Raw genomic sequence first — 19,539 nt, forward strand, 5'->3', positions numbered from 1 at the left:
GTTCACGCATGTCTTACCTGTTCACGCATGTCTTACCTCTTCACACATGTCTTACCTCTTCACACATGTCTTACCTGTTCACACATGTCCAACCAGTTCACACATGTACTGCCAGATGGACCTGGTCCACTTGCTTCAATCTCTGTACAGGACACTGCCCTTCATGCCTCCTCCTCCAGCCCCTGACTATTACTACTTTACATTGTACCCATGAATTTTCCTATTCTGGGCATCACACATGCATCCATATATGCAGAACGTGTTTTCAAGGCAGAACAATTCCTGATTATGTAGATGTGCCACGAGCTGCTGTGAACGGGGGCTGCTGCCGTGAGCATTGTGCAAGGTTCATGGGTGTTTATGGCAGGTGGTCCGGGTGACTGTGACTGACCTTCTGAGGTGTTGCTGGTATTCTCCGCAGCGGCCATTTTACATTCCTGCCCATGATCTGAGGGTCTGCTTGCTGTGCTCCTCCTCCAGCAGCCCCCCCCCCCTCATTGTAACTCAGGGAGCTTTTCTAGCAGGTAAAGGAAGCCACAGTGCATGTTGCGATCTGTCAGAATGTGCACAGCTTCTGCAGTGGGGAAGAGGAAGAGCTGGGATTCCAAAGCCTTTACTAAAGTTTAGATGTCAACAGAGAAGTCACAGGACTAAGAAGAACAGACAGCCACCAGCATCCTGTGTAGGCCTCTGAGCTCACCAGTCAGAGGAGGAGCACAGGAGACAGCTGGGTTTCTTCTTCCCCTTCACTCTGTTCCCTTGGATTCATTGTCTCTTTTCCGTATCAGTCTCAGTTAGAGTGAGAAATGCCCTGTTCTCGTGTTAACTACTATTTATTTGGTTTTCAGGTTCTGTTTGTTCCCAGACACTGGTGGCATTATGTGGAATCCATTGATCCTATCACTGTCAGTATAAACTCCTGGATTGAGCTGGTACTTTTTCTTGTTGTCCTTTAAATGTAAAAACAAGAAAGAAAAGAGAAAGAAAAAAGAAAGAAAGAAAGAAAGAAAGAAAGAAAGAAAGAAAGAAAGAAAGAAAGAGAAAGAGAGAGGGAAAATCCCCAGGATAAGAAAAGCCTGTGTGACCAGGATGATTTTGTTTGTATGTTCTCTTATTTTCTTGAATTGGTTGTGTTGTGTTTGTGTGAGATGGGGTATCTCCACAATAGCCTCAAACTCACGGTCCTCCTGCCTCAGTCTCACTAACGCTGGGATGTCACACATGCTACTGTGCCCAGCTACTCCCTGAGAGGACACACAGTGGCCTTGACATTGATGGCTCCCTTGAGTGGTATCAGGACAGTCATGATAGACCTGGTGGGGTCTGCATGTATGTCTAACACTGCTGGTTCCATCCCACACCATCGCAGAGGGATATGTCTGTTTCTTGGTTCAGGGTCCTCAGTTCTAACCTTGACTGAAACATTGTCTCAAGTAGAACCATGCAGCATTATATTCTTTGCAGTCATTTCTGCCAGGAGCCTTTCACAGTAACAGCTTCCTCCTGGTTCCCTGTTGTATTTGACAGCACAATAGCCATCAGGCTCCAGTCTGGCATTTACCCGACCCTCCAGTTGTGTCTGCGCTGCCTTTAACTGCAGTCTTTGATTGCATCTTTAGAAATCTGGTTGCACATTTGCCCTCCTTAACCTGAAGCCTGACATTTCTCTGCTCTCTTTGGCAGCTGCATCCTCCCCTTGGTAAGGTGTTTCCCTCGGTTATGGGAAGGGCTTTGGAGTAGGTGTATCCTGAGAATTACTGGAACAGGAAGCAAGCTGTACTTAAGAACTGAGGGAAGAGAGGACACACAGCCCCTGGGGCTTAGGGGAGGAGTGTGCAGGGAGATAGCAGCCTCACAGTCAGAAAGTGCTTGGAGCTGCAGCTGGAGCAAATGTAAGATGGAGTCCACTGCAGGAATCACCTGCCATTCCCCGTGTCCCCAGCAGATGGCTCACGCCATACATGTTCACTTTCCACACTTAGAAAACTGATTGTAGCTGAGCCCAGCTCAGCAGCCTAGTGGTGAAGCTTAAATCAATTAGCGCTGCTAACTCCTTCTGATGTTCCTGTCCTGAGTCTTTAAACAGGAGCTGGCAGGCTCTAGTTCAGTGCAGGTGGTACAGTATCTACCCTTCTCGATTTCACTGTTGAAATGCAGATTCTTCCTTACATGCTCTGCAGTAAAGTGTGTTCTCAGATATTTCTAGTAGTGCCTTTATTCAATTTTTGCATCAGTATTTTATTTCAACTTAGCTTAGAATTTTTTTTAATTTTAAAGATTTCCCCTCATTCTTTGATTTTTTTCCTTTGAAATGTGTTTGTATTATATCTTTACATATAAGAGAGTGTATATGCAACATATTTGTAAGATTAAAGATAATATAGTATCAAGGGCTGGAGCAGTGGCTTAGCAGTCAGCAGCATGTAGGACTCTTTCAGAGAAGCAGAGTTCAGTTCCTAGCACCCATATCAAGTGACCGATAACTATTTATTAACTTCAACTCCAGAGGATCCAACACCCTCTTCTGGCCCCTACAGATACTGCACAAATACACGCATGCGCGCGCGCGCACACACACACACACACACACACACACACACTCCTATACCTAAATAAGACAAAAATAAATCTGTTTTTAAAAGATAATATAGCATCAGTGAATCCACTCACTACCTAATAACTCCAAACTAGAACACTGATAACTTTATTTGTATCTTGTCCCTTCCCAGCCCTCCTTCAGTATGAAAACTCATACGTTTTCATGTTCTTGCTTAAAAAGAAAATTTAGTTGTGTTGGCTATGTACATCCATCCACATAGCTACCGGTACCCTGTCTGGAGAGCTCTGGCAAACCATGGACATGGTTCCATGGACATTTCCTGGGATGGTCCAAATGCAGGCCTGCTTACTGACAAAGACTCCTTCTCAGCCTTTTGTTCTTGATACTGACAACTGAGTGACTGAAGAGCCCTCCCATCTGCTATGTAATCTTCCCCTAACATCAGCACTGTGATGCCAACCGCATCTAAGGATTTCCCCACAGTGTCATCTAGACTTGTGTTGACTGAACACGTGGGCATCAAAGCCTAGCCAGCTTGACCCAAAAATTATCCACCCCCAAAACATCCCATGTTACTTCTCTGTTTACCCTATTAGTTCCCAGCCCACTTCCCAGGGTCCTGCACCATTTCCCCTGCCCATCAGCCATTGTAGGCTGAGTTCCTCACCTCCTCACCACACTTGTGGGTATCTGTTGTTTGTTATAGCCACGTCAGCGTGAAGTGAGGTCTCACTGAGGGGATTTCCTTTATAAATTCAGGACCGTATTTCTCAGGCTTGACTGTTGTCAGTACAACTTTTCTCATCTTCTTGTGGACTGTTGGTCTCTTGCATCAAGGTACTGCTGAGTAGTTGTTACTGGCTGTTCTACTGGTGGATAATTGAATGGTTTGCAGTTTTTTGCATTCATGAACAGAATCTTTCTTACTTCTTTTTTTTTAAATATTTATTTATTTATTATGTATACAATATTCTGTCTGTGTGTATGACCGCAGGCCAGAAGAGGGCACCAGACCCTGTCACAGATGGTTGTGAGCCACCATGTGGTTGCTGGGAATTGAACTCAGGACCTTTGGAAGAGCAGGCAATGCTCTTAACCTCTGAGCCATCTCTCCAGCCCCCAGAATCTTTCTTGTACATATTTCTGACATACATGTGCAAGAGTTTCTCCAGAGGTGGTGTACAGACATGGAGTGGTGGCTGGTCTGTGGGTTCATAGGACTCAAGGTGATCAGACGATGCCAGCGTGTTTCCAAGTGTCCCTCACAATGCATACTCCTATCATTAGTGAGGCTGTGTCTGTGAGTCTGTTTCCTCAGCACAGGTAAATCAGACCATCTTCTGAGAGTGTCAGTGTGATTTTCCTGACGGTCAGCTGTTTTCAGGCATCTCTCAGTCAGATATTCTTTTTAAAATGTCTATCTTCATGTCTGTTCCCATTTACAAAATTATTAATATGTGCACAATCCTTGTGGGTTCTATATGCTGAGCTCTTTTTAGTTATGTATATTAAAGGCATCTGGTTTAAGTGATTTTTCTTGCTCTGTTTTTTAAGGAATAGAAGTTGTTGGTTTTAATTCTATTCATCAGTAATGCTGTATGATATACCTCTTGTTTATTAAGAAGCTGTGCTTAGATGTTTACCTACTTTTTGTTTGTTTTATTTTCTGAAAGAGTCTCCCTATAACCCAAACTGGCCTCAGATGGGCCTGCAGTCTCTCAGCATGTCCTGGAGATTTTAGACTCCAGACTCCAAGGGATCCCCCATCTTAACCTGTAGGCTTGCATCACCATGCCCAACCTCTCCCTACCCTATCCCCACATTGGGGAATCTGGTCCCGGCCCCCCATGGGGCAGGTATGTGTTCTACTCCTGTGTGACAACCTCTCCACAGCCCAGCCGCCCCGTTCCCCATGTTTCACATGATTTGCTTTTAAACTCCATAAAAGTCATTACTCAATGTGCTTAATACTTTTAAACAATTGGACATACCAAGGAGTGGGAAAGATTAGGAAAACATTATCTAAGGTCATTTGTACACAAAGCCTGTGTCTTCTAAAAAAAAAAAAATCATTCCTAATTTTGGTGCACTGTCTGCCCTAGACTCTCGTAGATGGCAGACGATAATGAACACATGAGAGTTCTGGTGCTCCCAGCAGCACACTGGTTCCTTCTGTGACAAAGTTGGCATCAGTGGGGGACAGAACATACAACTAAAAGAGACTCTGAAATCGTGAGGTACAGAGATGAATAACAAAACGGTGGTTTTATCATTTTAATTTTGTAATTTTAATGTTTTATCTCATCTTAGGAAGAGGACCACCTAGCGCGGGTGGAAGAGGCAATCACCCGCATGCTCGTGTGTGCCCTGAAGACTGCAGAAGATCCGCACCACCCTAGAGCCTGGCTGAACCCCACTGAGGTAGGATGGCCAGATTTCCATCCTGGCTCTTGGATTTTGATGGTGAAATCAGTCAGGACAGAGTGTTGGTTTCCACTTCAGCTCAATGCGGTCTGAAGGGCTATTTTTCTTCTTAGGTTGAAGAAACATCTCATGAAGTGAATTGCTGCTACTTAAATGATGCTGTTTGTGCTTTTTTTGCTCACTGTGGAAAAGCTAAAGAAGTAGAAATGCAGGCATTGAGAGCAAACGGGGAGAACTGGAGGAAGGAAGAGCCAATGGGGCAGGATCACATGGAAGCCGAACAGGCACACAGCCAGAGCTTTACAGCAGCACGGACTGAGAAACAGGAGGTCACATGTCTGTTTGGCCCAGATCTGGTCGCTGTGACACCCGCATCAGACGATCCACCTTCGGAGAAAGGAGGCGCATTGGAAAATGACAGCAAAGAATGTATCGACAGAGATGGAGAACACGCTGCAGAAGTATCCTGTGCCAGGAGAGGGGCAAGCACAGTGGTGGGGCAGGTCGCCTCAAGGTGCCCTGTGGCACCATCACGGACATCCGTGTCCACAGATGACTTGCTGGACTGCCTAGTGAATCCACAAGTGACGAGGTTAGTGGCCCAGCTTTTGATACAAGGAAAAAGTTTGTGATTCTAATAGATTATTTGATTATTTTTAATAAAATTTTAAAATTTAATTTTAGAACTAGTATGATACGCTTATTTGTTTGCTTTTCACGTAGTGTTTTTTTCTTATTCCTTGAGGTGTCATATGTGTGTACAGTATTCGGACTGTCTCCTCATTGCCCACCTCCAGCCTCTTCCCAGTCCCCTTCATCCCCCTCCAAACTTCATATTGTTGTATTCATTCTCTTTTCTTGTTTTTCAACACCTTGAGTCCAATTCCTGCCACCTATATGCACATGGTGTAAGGCCGTCCTCTGGGCCCTGACTAACCTTCCAGGGGTGAAAAAGGACGCTTGAAAGAAATTCCACACTAGCTCAGAATTGAGAATAATAGATGGTTATTTATTTAGGGGTAGACTCACAAATCAGTATCCTCTGCTGTAACGGAGAACAGCAACCGAATCCTGCAGCTGGAAAGAGGTCAGACATGTGCTTTTCTTTGGCATATATAGTATAAGAAGCCACACCCCAGTGGACGGGTAACTTACAGGCTACTGGCTGTAGGAATTCCTACAGCACAGGGGCTATACACCTAAAGAAAATTGACTTTCCTTCGCATAGGAGCCAACAGCTATCAATAGCTCCTTGGCTAGGGGTGTGGGTTTCTGTGCCCATCTAAGATAGTAAGTGGCGGCTGGGTGGTGTTGGCGCATCCCAGCACTCAGGAGGCAGAGGCAGGCAAATTTCTGAGTTTGACACCAGCCTTATCTACCAGAGTTAGCTCGAGGACAGGTACCACAGCTACAGAGAGACACCTTGTCTCGAAGAACTAGACATTGTTCTGCTTCATTCCTCCCTGACCCCTGGCTAGTAGAAAGTTCTCCAGGCCCTCTTCCTCCCTGTTTCTTTCTTTATGGGGGTGGGGATGTTTTGTTTTGAGACAGGGTCGTACTGTGTAGCTCTAGCTCTATGTAGGTCAGGCTGGCTTTGAACTCACAGAGGTCTCCTGCCTCTCCCAGCTCCTTCCCTGTTTCTCCAGGCTTTGTGTTAACACCATTTCCTGTACCAAAAAACCTCTCTGATGAGGACTCAGGGTTGATCTCGATAGGACTTGGAAGGCAATTTGATGCTCTGTTCATTCAACAAAATAATAGTGGTAGATTCACTTCCAGGGCCTCTGAGCTTCCCAGCCAGGCTTCCTGATCAAGTTGACAGCTTGTATTTCAAACACAATTTTGCTCTATACCTCAGGCTGGCCTTGAATTCAAGAACCTCTGGCCCTGCCTCCCCAGGTGCTGGGATTACAGGTTTGCACTAACAAGGTTGGTTCTAAATAGTATGAGCTTAAAATAACAGATGGGACAGCAGGTGGTGAGGTTGTGCATGGTTGTAAATGGGCCTTTCCTAATAAAATTTTGCTGTGGTCACCTTTTTCCAGCATGGTGCTCTGTAGTCAGATGGGCTCACATTTGGAGACCTCTCATCAGCCCCGTGGCTTTTCCTCCTCCATCTGGGATCTTCTCACAGATTTACCAAAAGCTAGAGTTCCCCCAGATGTTACAGGGTGAGACTCTATAAATTATTGGCATTTTTGTCTCCTAGATATTGCTGCGTACATTCCGATGGGAGGCTTTAAACGACTAGACGGTATTGTCTGGAGTGAGAAAGGAGGTTGAAAGGGGGATCTGTCTCATGTCTACACAGGCGTACTGACCCATGTGCAAATACACTCACGTAGACATCAACCAGCCTGCGTGGCTGTTTGTTTTCTCTCTTAGCCCTCAGAGGTCCCCTCTTCCCCCAGCACAACATAACTCCATGAGGATAGAGTTGTATGCAGTTACTGCTTCATTCATGGAATTTGAACCAGTGCTCAGCATGGAAGGAGCACAGCACACTCCTAGCTCTTTGAGTAGGCAGACAAGAGAGCGGGGTAGGCAATGCTCCACCAGTGTCTTTGGCACGGAGCATGCTGTGGCCAGAGCTGTTTCTTTTCTTAGATTTGATTCATCACAGAAACAGATCTTTTTCTTCAGGTACTTTTTGGTTTGCTCTGCATGGCTCAGCTGTGAGTCACTGAAGCCGTCTGGAGGGCTGAGGTCTGTATGGAACAGAGGAGAAAAGAAGAGATAACCCGAGAATCACTCCAGGGTCCAGTATCCTGTGCAGGCAGACCTCACCAGGTCTGGTACTCTCAGCAGCTGCATTGTTATAAACACCAATGGAGTCAGGGCTGGGTTACAGCTTTCTTCTGATTGTAAAGGATATGAACACATTTTAGTTTGCAGCATGGGCATTATTTGATGAGACTCCTCAGCAAATGTTGTTTCTAGGTAAGTTTCTCATGAGGCAGTCTAGGTTCTCTAAAGGCATGGACTGATGCAAAATGGACTCAGTGTAGGCCGGGCAAAGAGAAGCTTGGATGCTCCACAGTAGGGAAGTCTTTCATTCTCTGGAAGGAATGGTGTAATACAAAGTCCTGGGAAGAATTCAGATAGTATCGGTGGAAGCGGGAGATGGGAGGGAGTTCCCTGATGTTCTGGAGAGACTGTGACACCCTGGCTGATTGCCAAGAGGCAGCAGAGGGTGAACACAGAGAAAGCCAGCATGACCTGGCCCCCACCCCATCCTGCTCTAGATGACCACAGCTGAGTAAATAGTAAATAGCACCTGGTAAAGAAGTCCTTGGCCTCTCTCTGCAGAGGCCATCGGAGCTCACGCATTCCCGTAGTGTCCAGCTGAGTTGTATCTGAATCAGCAGGGCTAACAAACCCACCTTGTTTTTAGTAGGTATGGTGGCCAGGGCCATTGTGCTTTCAAGGAAGGCATCATGAAAAGGTGGCCCTAGTTGTCAGGGCTGTTGAAATCCTCTAGGTGCTCACTGAAAGCAGATTCTGTACTCCATGGAGGGCACCACACACTGAGCCTTCAGCACGTTCCTCGGGTGTCCAAGGAGCATAGACTGTGTGGTCCTACAGAAATCTATCCAGACCTGTGTAGGGCTCCAGGCTGGCTGCTCACTGGATACAGGCTTTCTGAACCTTAACCTGCATGGTGCCCCTCCCGTAGTTCCCAACTGAGCATTAGTACCTTAAGGACCCTCGGTGCTGTCCTGCTAATTGTGTCCACTGTAAGTCATTGACCTACACCCATCCTTCCCATGTTTGCCCAGTAGGAGAAAAATGATTCTACCGAGAGACATTTTTCAAGTAATTTTACTAGAAGTGAGGAAAGGCTGAAGGTGACTGTGACATTTGCTGGTTGGGTCTTTATTCCACAGTGTAACATCTGGCTATTCAGCCTTGCCCTGAGTTAACTAAACCACTGGAGGACAAAAGCAGATGAAATCGACCTCTCGTTTTTATTCCATTTCCTAGAGGGCTGTTGGTACTGAGTTCAGATGCAGATGCAGAGGAAGCCACCCCCTCCTAAGCCACAGTCTGTGCCCGTCCACTTAGAACAGCAGCAGAGGTTCCATGGCCTCTGTGTTGTTGTGGCAGCAATGGTGACCCTTGCTCCACTTGAAGTACTCTGAACTTATTCGCTTAAGCCCTGAAAAACTCTTCCCAAAGCACTATTCATGGGAACAAGGTCATGTTTGTGACCGCATCTGTCACTCTATCTGGCAAAGCCCAGGCACTCAATAAACGGCACTGAGTCTGAAATTGGCAGTAGAAAATTAGAACAACAACGTTAGCCAGGTCTGGTGGCTGTGCAGCCCACATGGCACAGGGCTGGTAGTTAAGGAAGAGGGTCTCTGCTCTGCATCTGTTCAGTTGGCAGCCTTACTGGCTCAGTGACACTGTGTGTCCCCACGGCACACTGCCTCTCTGACATGATTCCACTGGTGGTAGCCGGAACTGTGTGGCTTGTTACTGTCTCATTTGAGACAGCATGGCTTCAGCTGTTACCTGATTTAAATTCTCAGTTTGATTGGCTCTCAAGTGGATTCATTTCCACCATGGAGAAGCAGCAGAGGAAACATCCACGGCAAAGAAAGAGGAAGCATAAGGAGGAAGACAGTGAAAATTTGTCTTGCAGCAGATGCATGAAGGTGCCCTGAAGTGTCACCGCCTAAAGGTGATGAGATATTCTGGGTATGCTTGGTTGTCATAAAACACTACAAATATGCATGGATTTTTATCATCATTTGTGACAGTGTCGTATAAGTCAGTAGGATTTTGGGGGTCCCTTGGAGGAGGCACAATCAGTGACTGGTTTCCAGTTGTGTAGTTTCCAGTGAGAACCCGCACGTAATACATATACTTCTTCCCATTGGCATCTGGTCTGGAATATGTATCATGAGCTGAATAGGAAGCATCGACAGCAAAATAGGTTCCCTTCCCATAGCATGTGGCTGCAAAGAGAAAGATATATCAAAGGAGTTCAATGTAGCATATAAATCAACATGTTAGCCCACTATGTCAACTAATGTAAAAGGAATGATCGGCTAGAATATTTTAAATATTTTCTTTATCATCATCATTGTTATTATCAATTTTTCTCCTCAGAGGACATATAGCTGTTTACTGCTAAAACTTACTCTACTCTGGTCACCTCAATGTGAGGAACACAGTGAACGGCGCCCAGGGTGGTTCCAAGTCAGCAGCCCCTTTGGGGAAACTGACTGCATCCTTCCTTACCGTTCTTCCCAGCGTAGCTGCGGTTAAATCCATGGCTATTGAGGTGTGGAATAGAGCTAGCCTCCGTCCCATGGAAGAGTTGATTCTCATTTCTTTCATGGCCATTCTTTTCATCCATAATTTTTTTGTTTGCCTGGTACCTCCTCCAGAGAGCTGGATTCTGGATCCTTTCGATCTATAAATTAATAAAGTATTGAGTTATTCTGGAGATGCCAAGAGCCTTCGCCAAGTGATAGCAAATTACAGTCTTTGTCTTTCTTTTTGTTTTCTGTTTTTTCTCCTTCCTTCCTTCCTTCCTTCCTTCCTTCCTTCCTTCCTTCCTTCCTTCCTTCCTTCCTTCCTTCTTCTTTTTTTTAATGGTTTCTCAAGACCGCATTCCTCTGTAGCTTTGGGGCCTGGAACCAGCTCTTGTATACCATGTTGTCCTTAAACTCACAGAGATCCACCTGCCTTTGCTTCCCAAGTGCCAGGATTAAAGACCTTTTCACCTTTACCAAGTGTCGGGATTAAAGGCATGAACCACCATTCTTCGGTGTGGCTTTCATAAGTATAAATTCTACTTGCACAAATACAGTGCAAAGTGACAGTGTCTTATGTTCAGAAATATTTTTAGAACTGATAAGACAGCTCAGGAAGAATATGGCAACCTGAGTTCAACCCCTAAAGTTGGAAGGAGAACACTGACTCCACAAAGTTACAGTCTGACTTCTACATGTGTGAACACCCCCTACCCCTCCTACACACACACACACACACACACACACACACACACACACACACACACACACGCCTGTCTTACTGGCCTGGAGTTAATACACCAAGTTAGGTTGGCCAGATAAGTGCTACAGTTTCCAGATGTGGGTCTGGAAACCAAACTTGGAACTTGGGGTCCTCTGACAGTGCAAAACAAAATCTTTTAATTAATTAATTAATTTATTTATTATGAATTCTGCCTGCATGTGTTCCTGCAGGCCAGAAGAGGGCACCAGATCTCAATAGAGATGGATGTGAGACACTATGTGGTTGCTGGGAACTGAACTAAGGATGTGTGGAAGAGCAGCCAGTGCTCCAAACCCATGAGCCATCTCTCCATCCCACAATACAAAAACTTGACCCATGGGCCACCTCTGAAGACCCATATATGAGTGGGTTTATTCAGGAACATGGGTTATATCACTTATATAATTATGTAACTTTTCCATTAGAAAACTCAGCACCCAATTTACCTTCTCTATGGCGAAATTTTGGCAGGTTCGGTGGAACTGGTTTGCCACCATGATATACTCAGGATCATTGGTTTGCAGACTAACCACAAGCAATTTCTTCTGCTTCATGTTGCTCCAATTTGAAGGGATTTCAGCTGTAAAATAGACATTTGAGGGCTCCTGTGTTCATTTCCGGTATGCTTTGACAAAACCTGCCTCCCTGTTGTATTAGAGTCTCATAATTCTATGTATTCAAGACATTTCTTGTCTTCCTAAAAGGATGTTGTTAAAAGCATGGAACATGGGCCATTGGTATCAGGATGAGATGGAAAACTTGTTTAGAAGAGGCAGGTGATTTAAGGTTTGATAGCGCAGTGGTAGATCTCTTGCCTGACACATATGAGACTTGTTTCCCAGAACCCTCTCCAGAAGAAGACAAAAGCCATCCATGTCCTGAGTTAGGGTTTCCGAGGGATGGAGCCTCTCTGTCTACTCTTGTTTCCGTCTTGCTAAGGTGTGAGAACTGACTACATGTTGTAACTCACCTTCATTTAGTGCACAGCCTCTACTTTGATGTGATTTAACAAATTCATTACTAACTTGTTCTGAACAATCTGTCATTTGCACATGAATGAGTTTGTACCACTGGAAGGTAGTCTACATGTATTTTCTCATTTGCCTCACTCCATCTTAAGAGGTAGGTGGGTGGGTGGTAGGGTTTATCTGTGGCAGGCTGTAGAATACCACATAGGATATGTCATTCCTTAGAATGGGAATTGCTTAGAGTCTGGGGGTTCATTCATACTGGTCCCACAGCAGATGAATATAGTCTGTGGGAAGCCATAGGGGACTCGTGGTTTGAAGGCAGGAATGACAGCCTACACAAGACAGCCACGCCCTTCCTGGGGATCAGATCCACCAGAAACCTGTACGCCATTTTCTGCACTGGTATCCAGGAACCTTTGGAACAGGAAAGAGAAGAATATGGGAATAGAATTGGGGTCTTCCCTTGGTCATCATCATGGACACAGAGGCCAACTCTAACAAGTCTGTCCTCTCCTTGAGTTTTGTGTTCTTGAGAACCCTGGGCCACTTTCCTTCTGAAACTATTCTTTTTCTACCTCTGCCTCAGGCAGCGTTATTTGACCAGAAGAACTGATCCAGTATAAATGATCCAGATGGAAAATGCAAGGTTAACTGTTGTTACAGTTAGGATGGTTCTTTTTGGGCTGTATTTTCCTGGCTATAATGTACGCTGTGGAAACTTAAGAGACCAAGATCTTTAAATTATTCTACTGAGGTTATCTGAATTTTATCTACTTTAAAATTTAATACAGTAGAGCATGAGTGGATCATGCCTTTAATACAGCACTAGGGAAGCAGAAGCAGGCAAATTTCTGAATTAGAGCCTAGCCTGGTCTAACTTCCAGGTCAGCCATGGCTACATAGTGAAACATTTCTGAGAGAGAGAGAGAGAGAGAGAGAGAGAGAGAGAGAGAGAGAGAGAGAGAGAGAGAGGAGAGAATGAGTGAGTTCCAGATCAGCAATGGTTGAATAATAAAACACTATCAAAAACAAAACAAGCTCTGTGACGATGACTCATGCGTTTAATCCAGCGCTCTGGAGACAGAGGCAGATCTCTGTGAGTCCCAGGCCAGCCTGCTTTACAACAGCTAGTTCCAGGACAGCTAGGGCTCTTATGCAGAGAAAATCTATTTTGAAAAACAAAAGGCAAACAACAACAACAAAACCCCACTGTGTTTTTACATAATGTTAAACTCAGAGTTGGGGCAATGGCTTAAACCCATGAGCATGTAACTTACCTTCATCTTTTAAGATGCGCTGCACAGTGACACTCTGTCCTTGAGGGCCTGTAGCCATGTTTGTCCTAAAGTTCACTGTGAAGTCCTGATTATTAATTTTGACAACAGTGCTCTTGTGCTTTGCCTGCCGTGCCTTCTCCAATTGCATGTTAGTTATTTTGTCGAAACAGTGTATGACATTGTTGTCAATATATCGCCATTCCACGAATGTGAGGACATAGTCTGCCTGGCTTTCCTTCTCTTTAGCCAATCGGATGCTCTTGATCAGGTTTTCAATCTCATCTCTGGCTTCTATCACATCTCTGCTGATTCCTGTAACTTTAATCAAAGGTGTCTTCTGGTCCAGCTCAATGATGATATTCAGCCTCTCCTGCAGCTCATTCAGCTTCTTGTACTCCTTCTCACCAAAGTCTCTGACACACTCATCGTCACTGCGATAGGGTAGCTGCTCCTGGGTGATCAGGTTCTGTATCCAGGAGATCGTGCGTTCCACACTGTCTTCATCTATGCCACATACCTGGAAAACTGTCTGTTCTATTTTCTTCTCCAAAAACAGGGTCTTCTGTTTGTGGGGAGTATGCTTTGAAAAGCCAAAAAAGGCTAAAGAGAAAATGAAAGTTAATTTCTGTTTTATTCCCTTCAGCATCAAGGTGAGGAAAATGTAATTGATAAAAGTGAACAACTCACAGGTGATCTTAGACAGTAGAGACGGCTGGGGAGGAGCCGGGGAGCCTTCTCTGTCTTTCATGTTGTCATAAAAAACACTCAGGATATGAGGCTGGAAGATAACAACTTTGACTTTCTTCACAGCCTGCACTGATGTTTTCTGGATAAATTCTTCAATGGCATCCATTATAGCTTTAGCAATGGCATCTGGGTCCTGTTGAGCACTTCCTTTAAAATCACACACACAGAAGACAAGGTTAAGATCCACCTGCAAAAGGGCTGCTACATAAACTAGCAATTCCAGATGTCACAGGAAAGAAAAATGCCTGGTCCAACTTTAATCGATGTATATTTTTTTAACATGACATCATCATAGTTTTGACATCCTAGACATAGTGGGGAGAAGTTTCTATTCCATGCTGTCCAAAGGTGAACACTCCAGGACAAGACTCTGAAACCTGTTCTGATTTGCGACATTCACATCTGTCCTTTTCAGCTGATCCTGGCTCCCAGGGTCACTCTCTTCCCATTACAGAGTTCAGTTGACTTCCCCACTTGATATACTAGAGTTTTCAAAAGATCATAAAAGGAGGAAAGAAAAAAAGGTAAAACACCTTGAAACAACATGGTTCTTACAGAGACAATCTGAGCCTCTGATAGATTTTATGCATGTGTTGAGATTCTCCCAGCTACCTCTGGGGACCTGATTCAAACTAAGGTAATTCTAAGGCACCCAGAACCATAAGCTACTTGTTCTAGTCTATAATTCTAGGCATATCAGTTACCCTGAGCCTCCAAAGATGTCTTTCCCCCCATACTCTGTACCATTTTGGCTCCCCAGCAGAATTCAAATCACCACTGAGTAGATCCACTCCTGTCTTCACCATGTTTCTCAAGCCCTGGAACCTACTGTAAGGTAAGACTGTGGAATAGCCCAAAGTAAATGGCAGCTGCTGAAGTCACATGACAGGCAGTGTAAAATTCTCCTGGGCACACTGGTTTGATAGATTGAGAGCCCATCTGGATTATCCCTGTTAATGGTGCCCACCACTGTAGTGATGAGTCGAGCAGGCCTGCTTTTCATCCTGCCTGGCTCCCACAGGGCTAGCTTAGCCCCGGAAATAACAATGCACAAATTGTATTCATTTAAACACTGCCTGGCCCATTAGCTCTAGCCTCTTACTGGCTAATTCTCACATCTTGGTTAACCCATTTCTCTTAATGTGTGTAGCACCACAAGGTGGTGGCTTTCCAGGAAAGATTCAGCATGTCTGTTGGAGAATCATGGCGACTGACCAACCTGCTTTCTTTCTCCCAGCATTTTGTTCTGTTTACTCCGCCTACCTAATTTTCTGTCCTATCAAAGGGCCAAGGCAATTTCTTTATTAACCAATGATATCAACACAAAACAGAAGGCTCCCCACATCACACCACTGGGGCAGGATATCACAGCAGATGCCTTTAACTAAACTTGAAGACAACAATTGTGGGGACACAGGTCACTCCTCCTGCCTCTGTCCTTCCCATCATTGGGGCCACAGGTGCACATAAATGCACCCTGCTCATTTTCCTCCTCCTTAAAGATCCCACAGGCTTTGCTCATTCCCTAGTGGACAGGGTGCCTTGGAGTGAGGAAACTGTCTACTCCTAGGAAAGGTGTCCCTGTCATCACCCAGACCCAGTGAGGACCAAATCCATGGGAAAGTCGAAACTTTGGGATGGAACCTTGACAGCCTGTGGCTACGGACCTGTGCCAATTGCTGGTAGGCAAATGGATGAGTAGTTCCGTTGTTCACATTCTTCCAAAACACAGGAAACTGATCTCTTCACGTCATTCCCACCAACAACGTGAATAATACTCTTGCATCTCAGTGATCCACCTTCGGTAACTATGTACTCACTGTTCTGCTGAGCTGTGAAACATGAGCAGATTCGGAGTCAGATGCTGATCTGCGCTTGGAGAAAGCAAGATGTCTGATTTCATGAGAAAACGTTTTATGAATTAAAAGTTCACGAAATACTACATGTCGTGAAATTTGGGGATAAATTTCTCTTAACTGTGAGATATCTTTCTACTTTTAACTTTTGTATGGAATTCTTTCATAAAATATATGATCTTAAGATAAATACAGGGGTCTCAAAACAAAACAAAACAAAAAACAAAAAAGATTAATACATTGTCCTCCCAGCCCAAGGCCCTTCCTCGGTCTCCTCACTGCCTCCCACAGTCAATCTTCCCCTTCCAATCCGGTCCCAAGATGCAGCATCGTTCCTTACCCAAGACAGAACATTCGTTCTCCACACTTGGTCCTGCACCTTCCAAAATTGCCTTGGAGACTCCTACATGAGAAAATCAAGACCGTGACCTGACCAGAAAGACACCTTTGTGTCTCAACACACCCCATCATAGAGCAGTAAGGACAGAGAAGAAAATTTCAAAAATGTTGCCAGTTGTAAAAAAGCCCATTGAATTAGGTTTATAGATATTAGTTAACAGGAACAAGCCAAAGTCAACAAACCATTTTGTCTGTCGAAACACTTCTTCATAGGATCTACCACACTGATTACTGCAGGAGACAGAATCCATTTCATTAAGTACCTGATTTGAGATTAAATGTGTTTGATGTTGAATTGACAATCACATCTGCCACTTCTTTGGTGATGTCCCCGGTGGCCACTTGGAAGAGGATTGGGCCAATATTCATTTCGTGCACTCCTAACGTAGGGCTGGAGAGACTCCCATAAAAACCTGTCCAGAAAAAAAGAAAAGATGGAATTAGGCACCAAGTCATCAGAAACAAGAATAGCTGAGGTCGCAGGCTGCTCTATCACTGTACTGGCTGTCCTTTACTGTGGCCCTGGGTCTGGGCTGGGACAGAAGGATGACTTGAATTTAGGAGTTTGGAGCCATCCTGGGCAACATGGCAAAACCTTGCTTCAAAACAAACCTCCAGTGAACCCCAAACAAAATGAACTCAGAAACAGAAATCCACGTGTGACACAGAAGTGTTGGCTTGTATTGTCTCTTAAGGTGTCTCTTGGAAAATCCATGTCACATGATCCATTGGAGGTGGTAGTCTCATCAGTAATTTAAAAATCCCACTCTACAGCTTATATGACATGGCCCACCTTTCCCTTTTGCCCAAGTCAGGCCACTTTCTTTTATACTCACATGCATGGAATATCCTTTAATTTTCATTTACTATGTTCCACAGTTTGACTTATCAGAGAAATGATCACCATCATCCTTTCCCTGTCATCGAACAGTTACTTGGTAACAAGAAATCACTGGTCAACTTAAACACTTTACTGTACCTTGGGTGTCACTTGGATTTCCATGACTCCTTTTGTCAAATTCATCTGAAAATGCCTGGAAACACAAGCACAGTTTTAACCATTATACTCCCTATGCGATCAGTGAGTTTGCATTCTGGAGGGCTTCTGATTCTGTATGCACACATGTAGTGTATACTATACATGTGTATAGTAAAGCCTTTGTGCCTGACTTTGAGTGACATGTTTCAGCAAAGCCTTGTTGGGTTTGTGTTGGTTGGTAGAGGCTGAGAAATTGGGTTGAGACTGTTTTAACCTTGAAGAAATGCTGTCTCTCTGGAATCTCTGCACTTGGTGCTCCCTGAGAGCTTGTAGCTGCACTGTCCTTCTTTTGAAGACAGTTGTGGAAACTTGAGGTTCTTACTTTTGATTATGGCATTCCATAATATGTGGGCTGTCTTCCCTGTCTCAAAAAACAAGCTCTTGTAAACCATGCTGGCCTCGAACTCAAAGAAATCCATCTGCCTATGCCTCCCAGGTGTTGGGTTTCAAAGTGTGTGTCACCAATGCCTGACAGTGTTTTGAGACTGTTTAAACCTTGAAGAAATGTCTGTCTGGAGACTCTGCACTTGGAGCTCCATGTTATCTTGCAGCTGTACTGAACTTGGTCTGAAGACACTCCTGGAAACCTGGGGTTCTAACTTTTGATTGTGGCTTTCCATTATATGTGGGTGTCTACTCTCAAGGGCAGCAAAAGCAAGATGAATTCCATAGCTGGAACATTTCCTAGCCCCTATTAACCTTATATATGTTTGCATAAAGTAACTAGAGTGAGCTAGTGTGGGCTGGGTGTCAGTCTCTTCTAAGAAGGCTGAACCCCTCTGTTCCTTCAGGAAATGGAGGCTTAGCATCTTGTTGAGTTTTTCTCTCTACTGTGGCACCAATGGCCGGCATCAAAAACTACACATACACATGATTAGAAAATAATAATCCCTCAAACAGTAGTATTTAATTTGCTTATATATTTTTAAGGTTAAAAAATAGATTTATTGATGGGAGGTGGTGGCACACAGCTTTAAACCCATCAATTGGGAGGCTGAGTCAGGTGGATCTCTATATTTGAAGCCAGCCTGGTCTACAGAGTGAGGCCAGTGTATTAGTTCCAGGACAGTTATGGCTATCCAGAGAAACACTTTCTCAAAAAACAAAATGAAAGACAAAATATACATACACTTTTTACAAAATGTGTCCTGTAAAATACAGATGCAAGCAAAGTTGTAAATCCTATTACTAGAGTGATGTTTATAATAAAAACCTGATAGTTAAAATCCAATGGAGGGATAATTCTACACTTTCACATGCCCATGTGTTAAAACAGTAGCCATTAAAAATTATACTTTAAAAGAATATTTAATGGAATGTAGAGATGCTTATTTTATCCTTTCAAGTAAAAAGGATATTAAATTGCGTATTTACGTGATCTCATCTAGAATCATACGGCAAAGGAGACTGGGACAAGGCTGACTAAACAGTCTCTGCATTTTGTGCTGCTCAGTGTGTCTGCATGGAAACTCATTCCCTTCTTAACCAAACAGCCCAGAGAAGCTGCACCTAGAAGCCGTGCAGACCTTCGGCTCCTGCTCTTCAGTCTCTGTCCCGGTATCTGTTCACAAGCAGCTCTTTCTGTAATTGTAATTCATGATGTGGGAAGTCCTTCTGTATATGTGTTGCTTTTATTTGCTAATGAATAAAGCTTTTTGGCCAATGACTTAGCAGAGTAAATTCAGGCAGGAAATCCAAACATATATATATAGAGAGAGAGAGCAGGCAGAGTCAAGGAGATGCCATGTAGCTGCCCAAGTAAGAGGTAGCAAACCACGATCTTCGTGGTAAAATATAAATAATAGAAATGGATTAATTTAAGATGTAAGAGTTAGTTAATAAGAAGCCTAAGCTGTTGGCCAAACAGTGTTGTAATTAATATAGTTTTTGTGTGATTATTCGAGTCTGGGAAGCTGGGACACAAAACAGCAGTCTCCTTCTACAAATTCAAGCTTATGTCTCATTAAATTTTGAGAGTTTGTCATGTTTGGAGGGAAAATAATAGTATTTATATGTGTTAAAGGTGTCAAGGGAGACTAATCCTTTTTATAGATCTGCAAAGTATTCTATGTATTAAAGAAAATGAGGTGCGTCGTGCACGCCTTTAATCGCAGCACTCTGGAGGCAAAGGCAATAGGATCTATGAGTTTGAGGTCAGCCTGGTCTACAGAGTGAGTTCCAGGATAGCCAGGGATATACAGAAAAACCCTGTCTCAAGACAGAAAAAGAGAGAGAG

General features: G+C 44.2%; 2 protein-coding genes across 3 annotated transcripts in view; one reads left to right on the top strand and one right to left on the bottom strand.

Moving 5' to 3' along the window:
• Nucleotides 1-5,616, top strand: part of Hspbap1 (HSPB1 associated protein 1) — a 55,808-nt gene extending 50,192 nt beyond the window's left edge. For both annotated transcript variants that reach the window (XM_005344894.3, XM_026783658.1), the window contains exons 6-8: nt 849-932; nt 4,871-4,981; nt 5,098-5,616. In XM_005344894.3, coding sequence (XP_005344951.1) covers nt 849-932; nt 4,871-4,981; nt 5,098-5,616 — 714 coding nt within the window. The remainder of the gene's footprint in view (nt 1-848; nt 933-4,870; nt 4,982-5,097) is intronic.
• A 3,187-nt stretch (nt 5,617-8,803) lies between these two features.
• LOC101980000 (poly [ADP-ribose] polymerase 14) overlaps nt 8,804-19,539 on the bottom strand; it is a 44,699-nt gene continuing 33,963 nt past the window's right edge. The window contains exons 5-13 of the mRNA XM_013351161.2: nt 17,244-17,298; nt 16,528-16,677; nt 16,206-16,268; nt 15,677-15,841; nt 13,950-14,156; nt 13,263-13,862; nt 11,461-11,594; nt 10,235-10,409; nt 8,804-9,948 (exon numbers count right to left, since the gene is read on the bottom strand). Of these exons, the coding sequence (XP_013206615.1) occupies nt 9,659-9,948; nt 10,235-10,409; nt 11,461-11,594; nt 13,263-13,862; nt 13,950-14,156; nt 15,677-15,841; nt 16,206-16,268; nt 16,528-16,677; nt 17,244-17,298 (1,839 nt within the window). The 3' untranslated portion in view covers nt 8,804-9,658. The remainder of the gene's footprint in view (nt 9,949-10,234; nt 10,410-11,460; nt 11,595-13,262; nt 13,863-13,949; nt 14,157-15,676; nt 15,842-16,205; nt 16,269-16,527; nt 16,678-17,243; nt 17,299-19,539) is intronic.

This window comes from Microtus ochrogaster, chromosome 2 (genome assembly GCF_000317375.1).
Source record: "Microtus ochrogaster isolate Prairie Vole_2 chromosome 2, MicOch1.0, whole genome shotgun sequence".
Classification (NCBI taxonomy): domain Eukaryota; kingdom Metazoa; phylum Chordata; class Mammalia; order Rodentia; family Cricetidae; genus Microtus; species Microtus ochrogaster.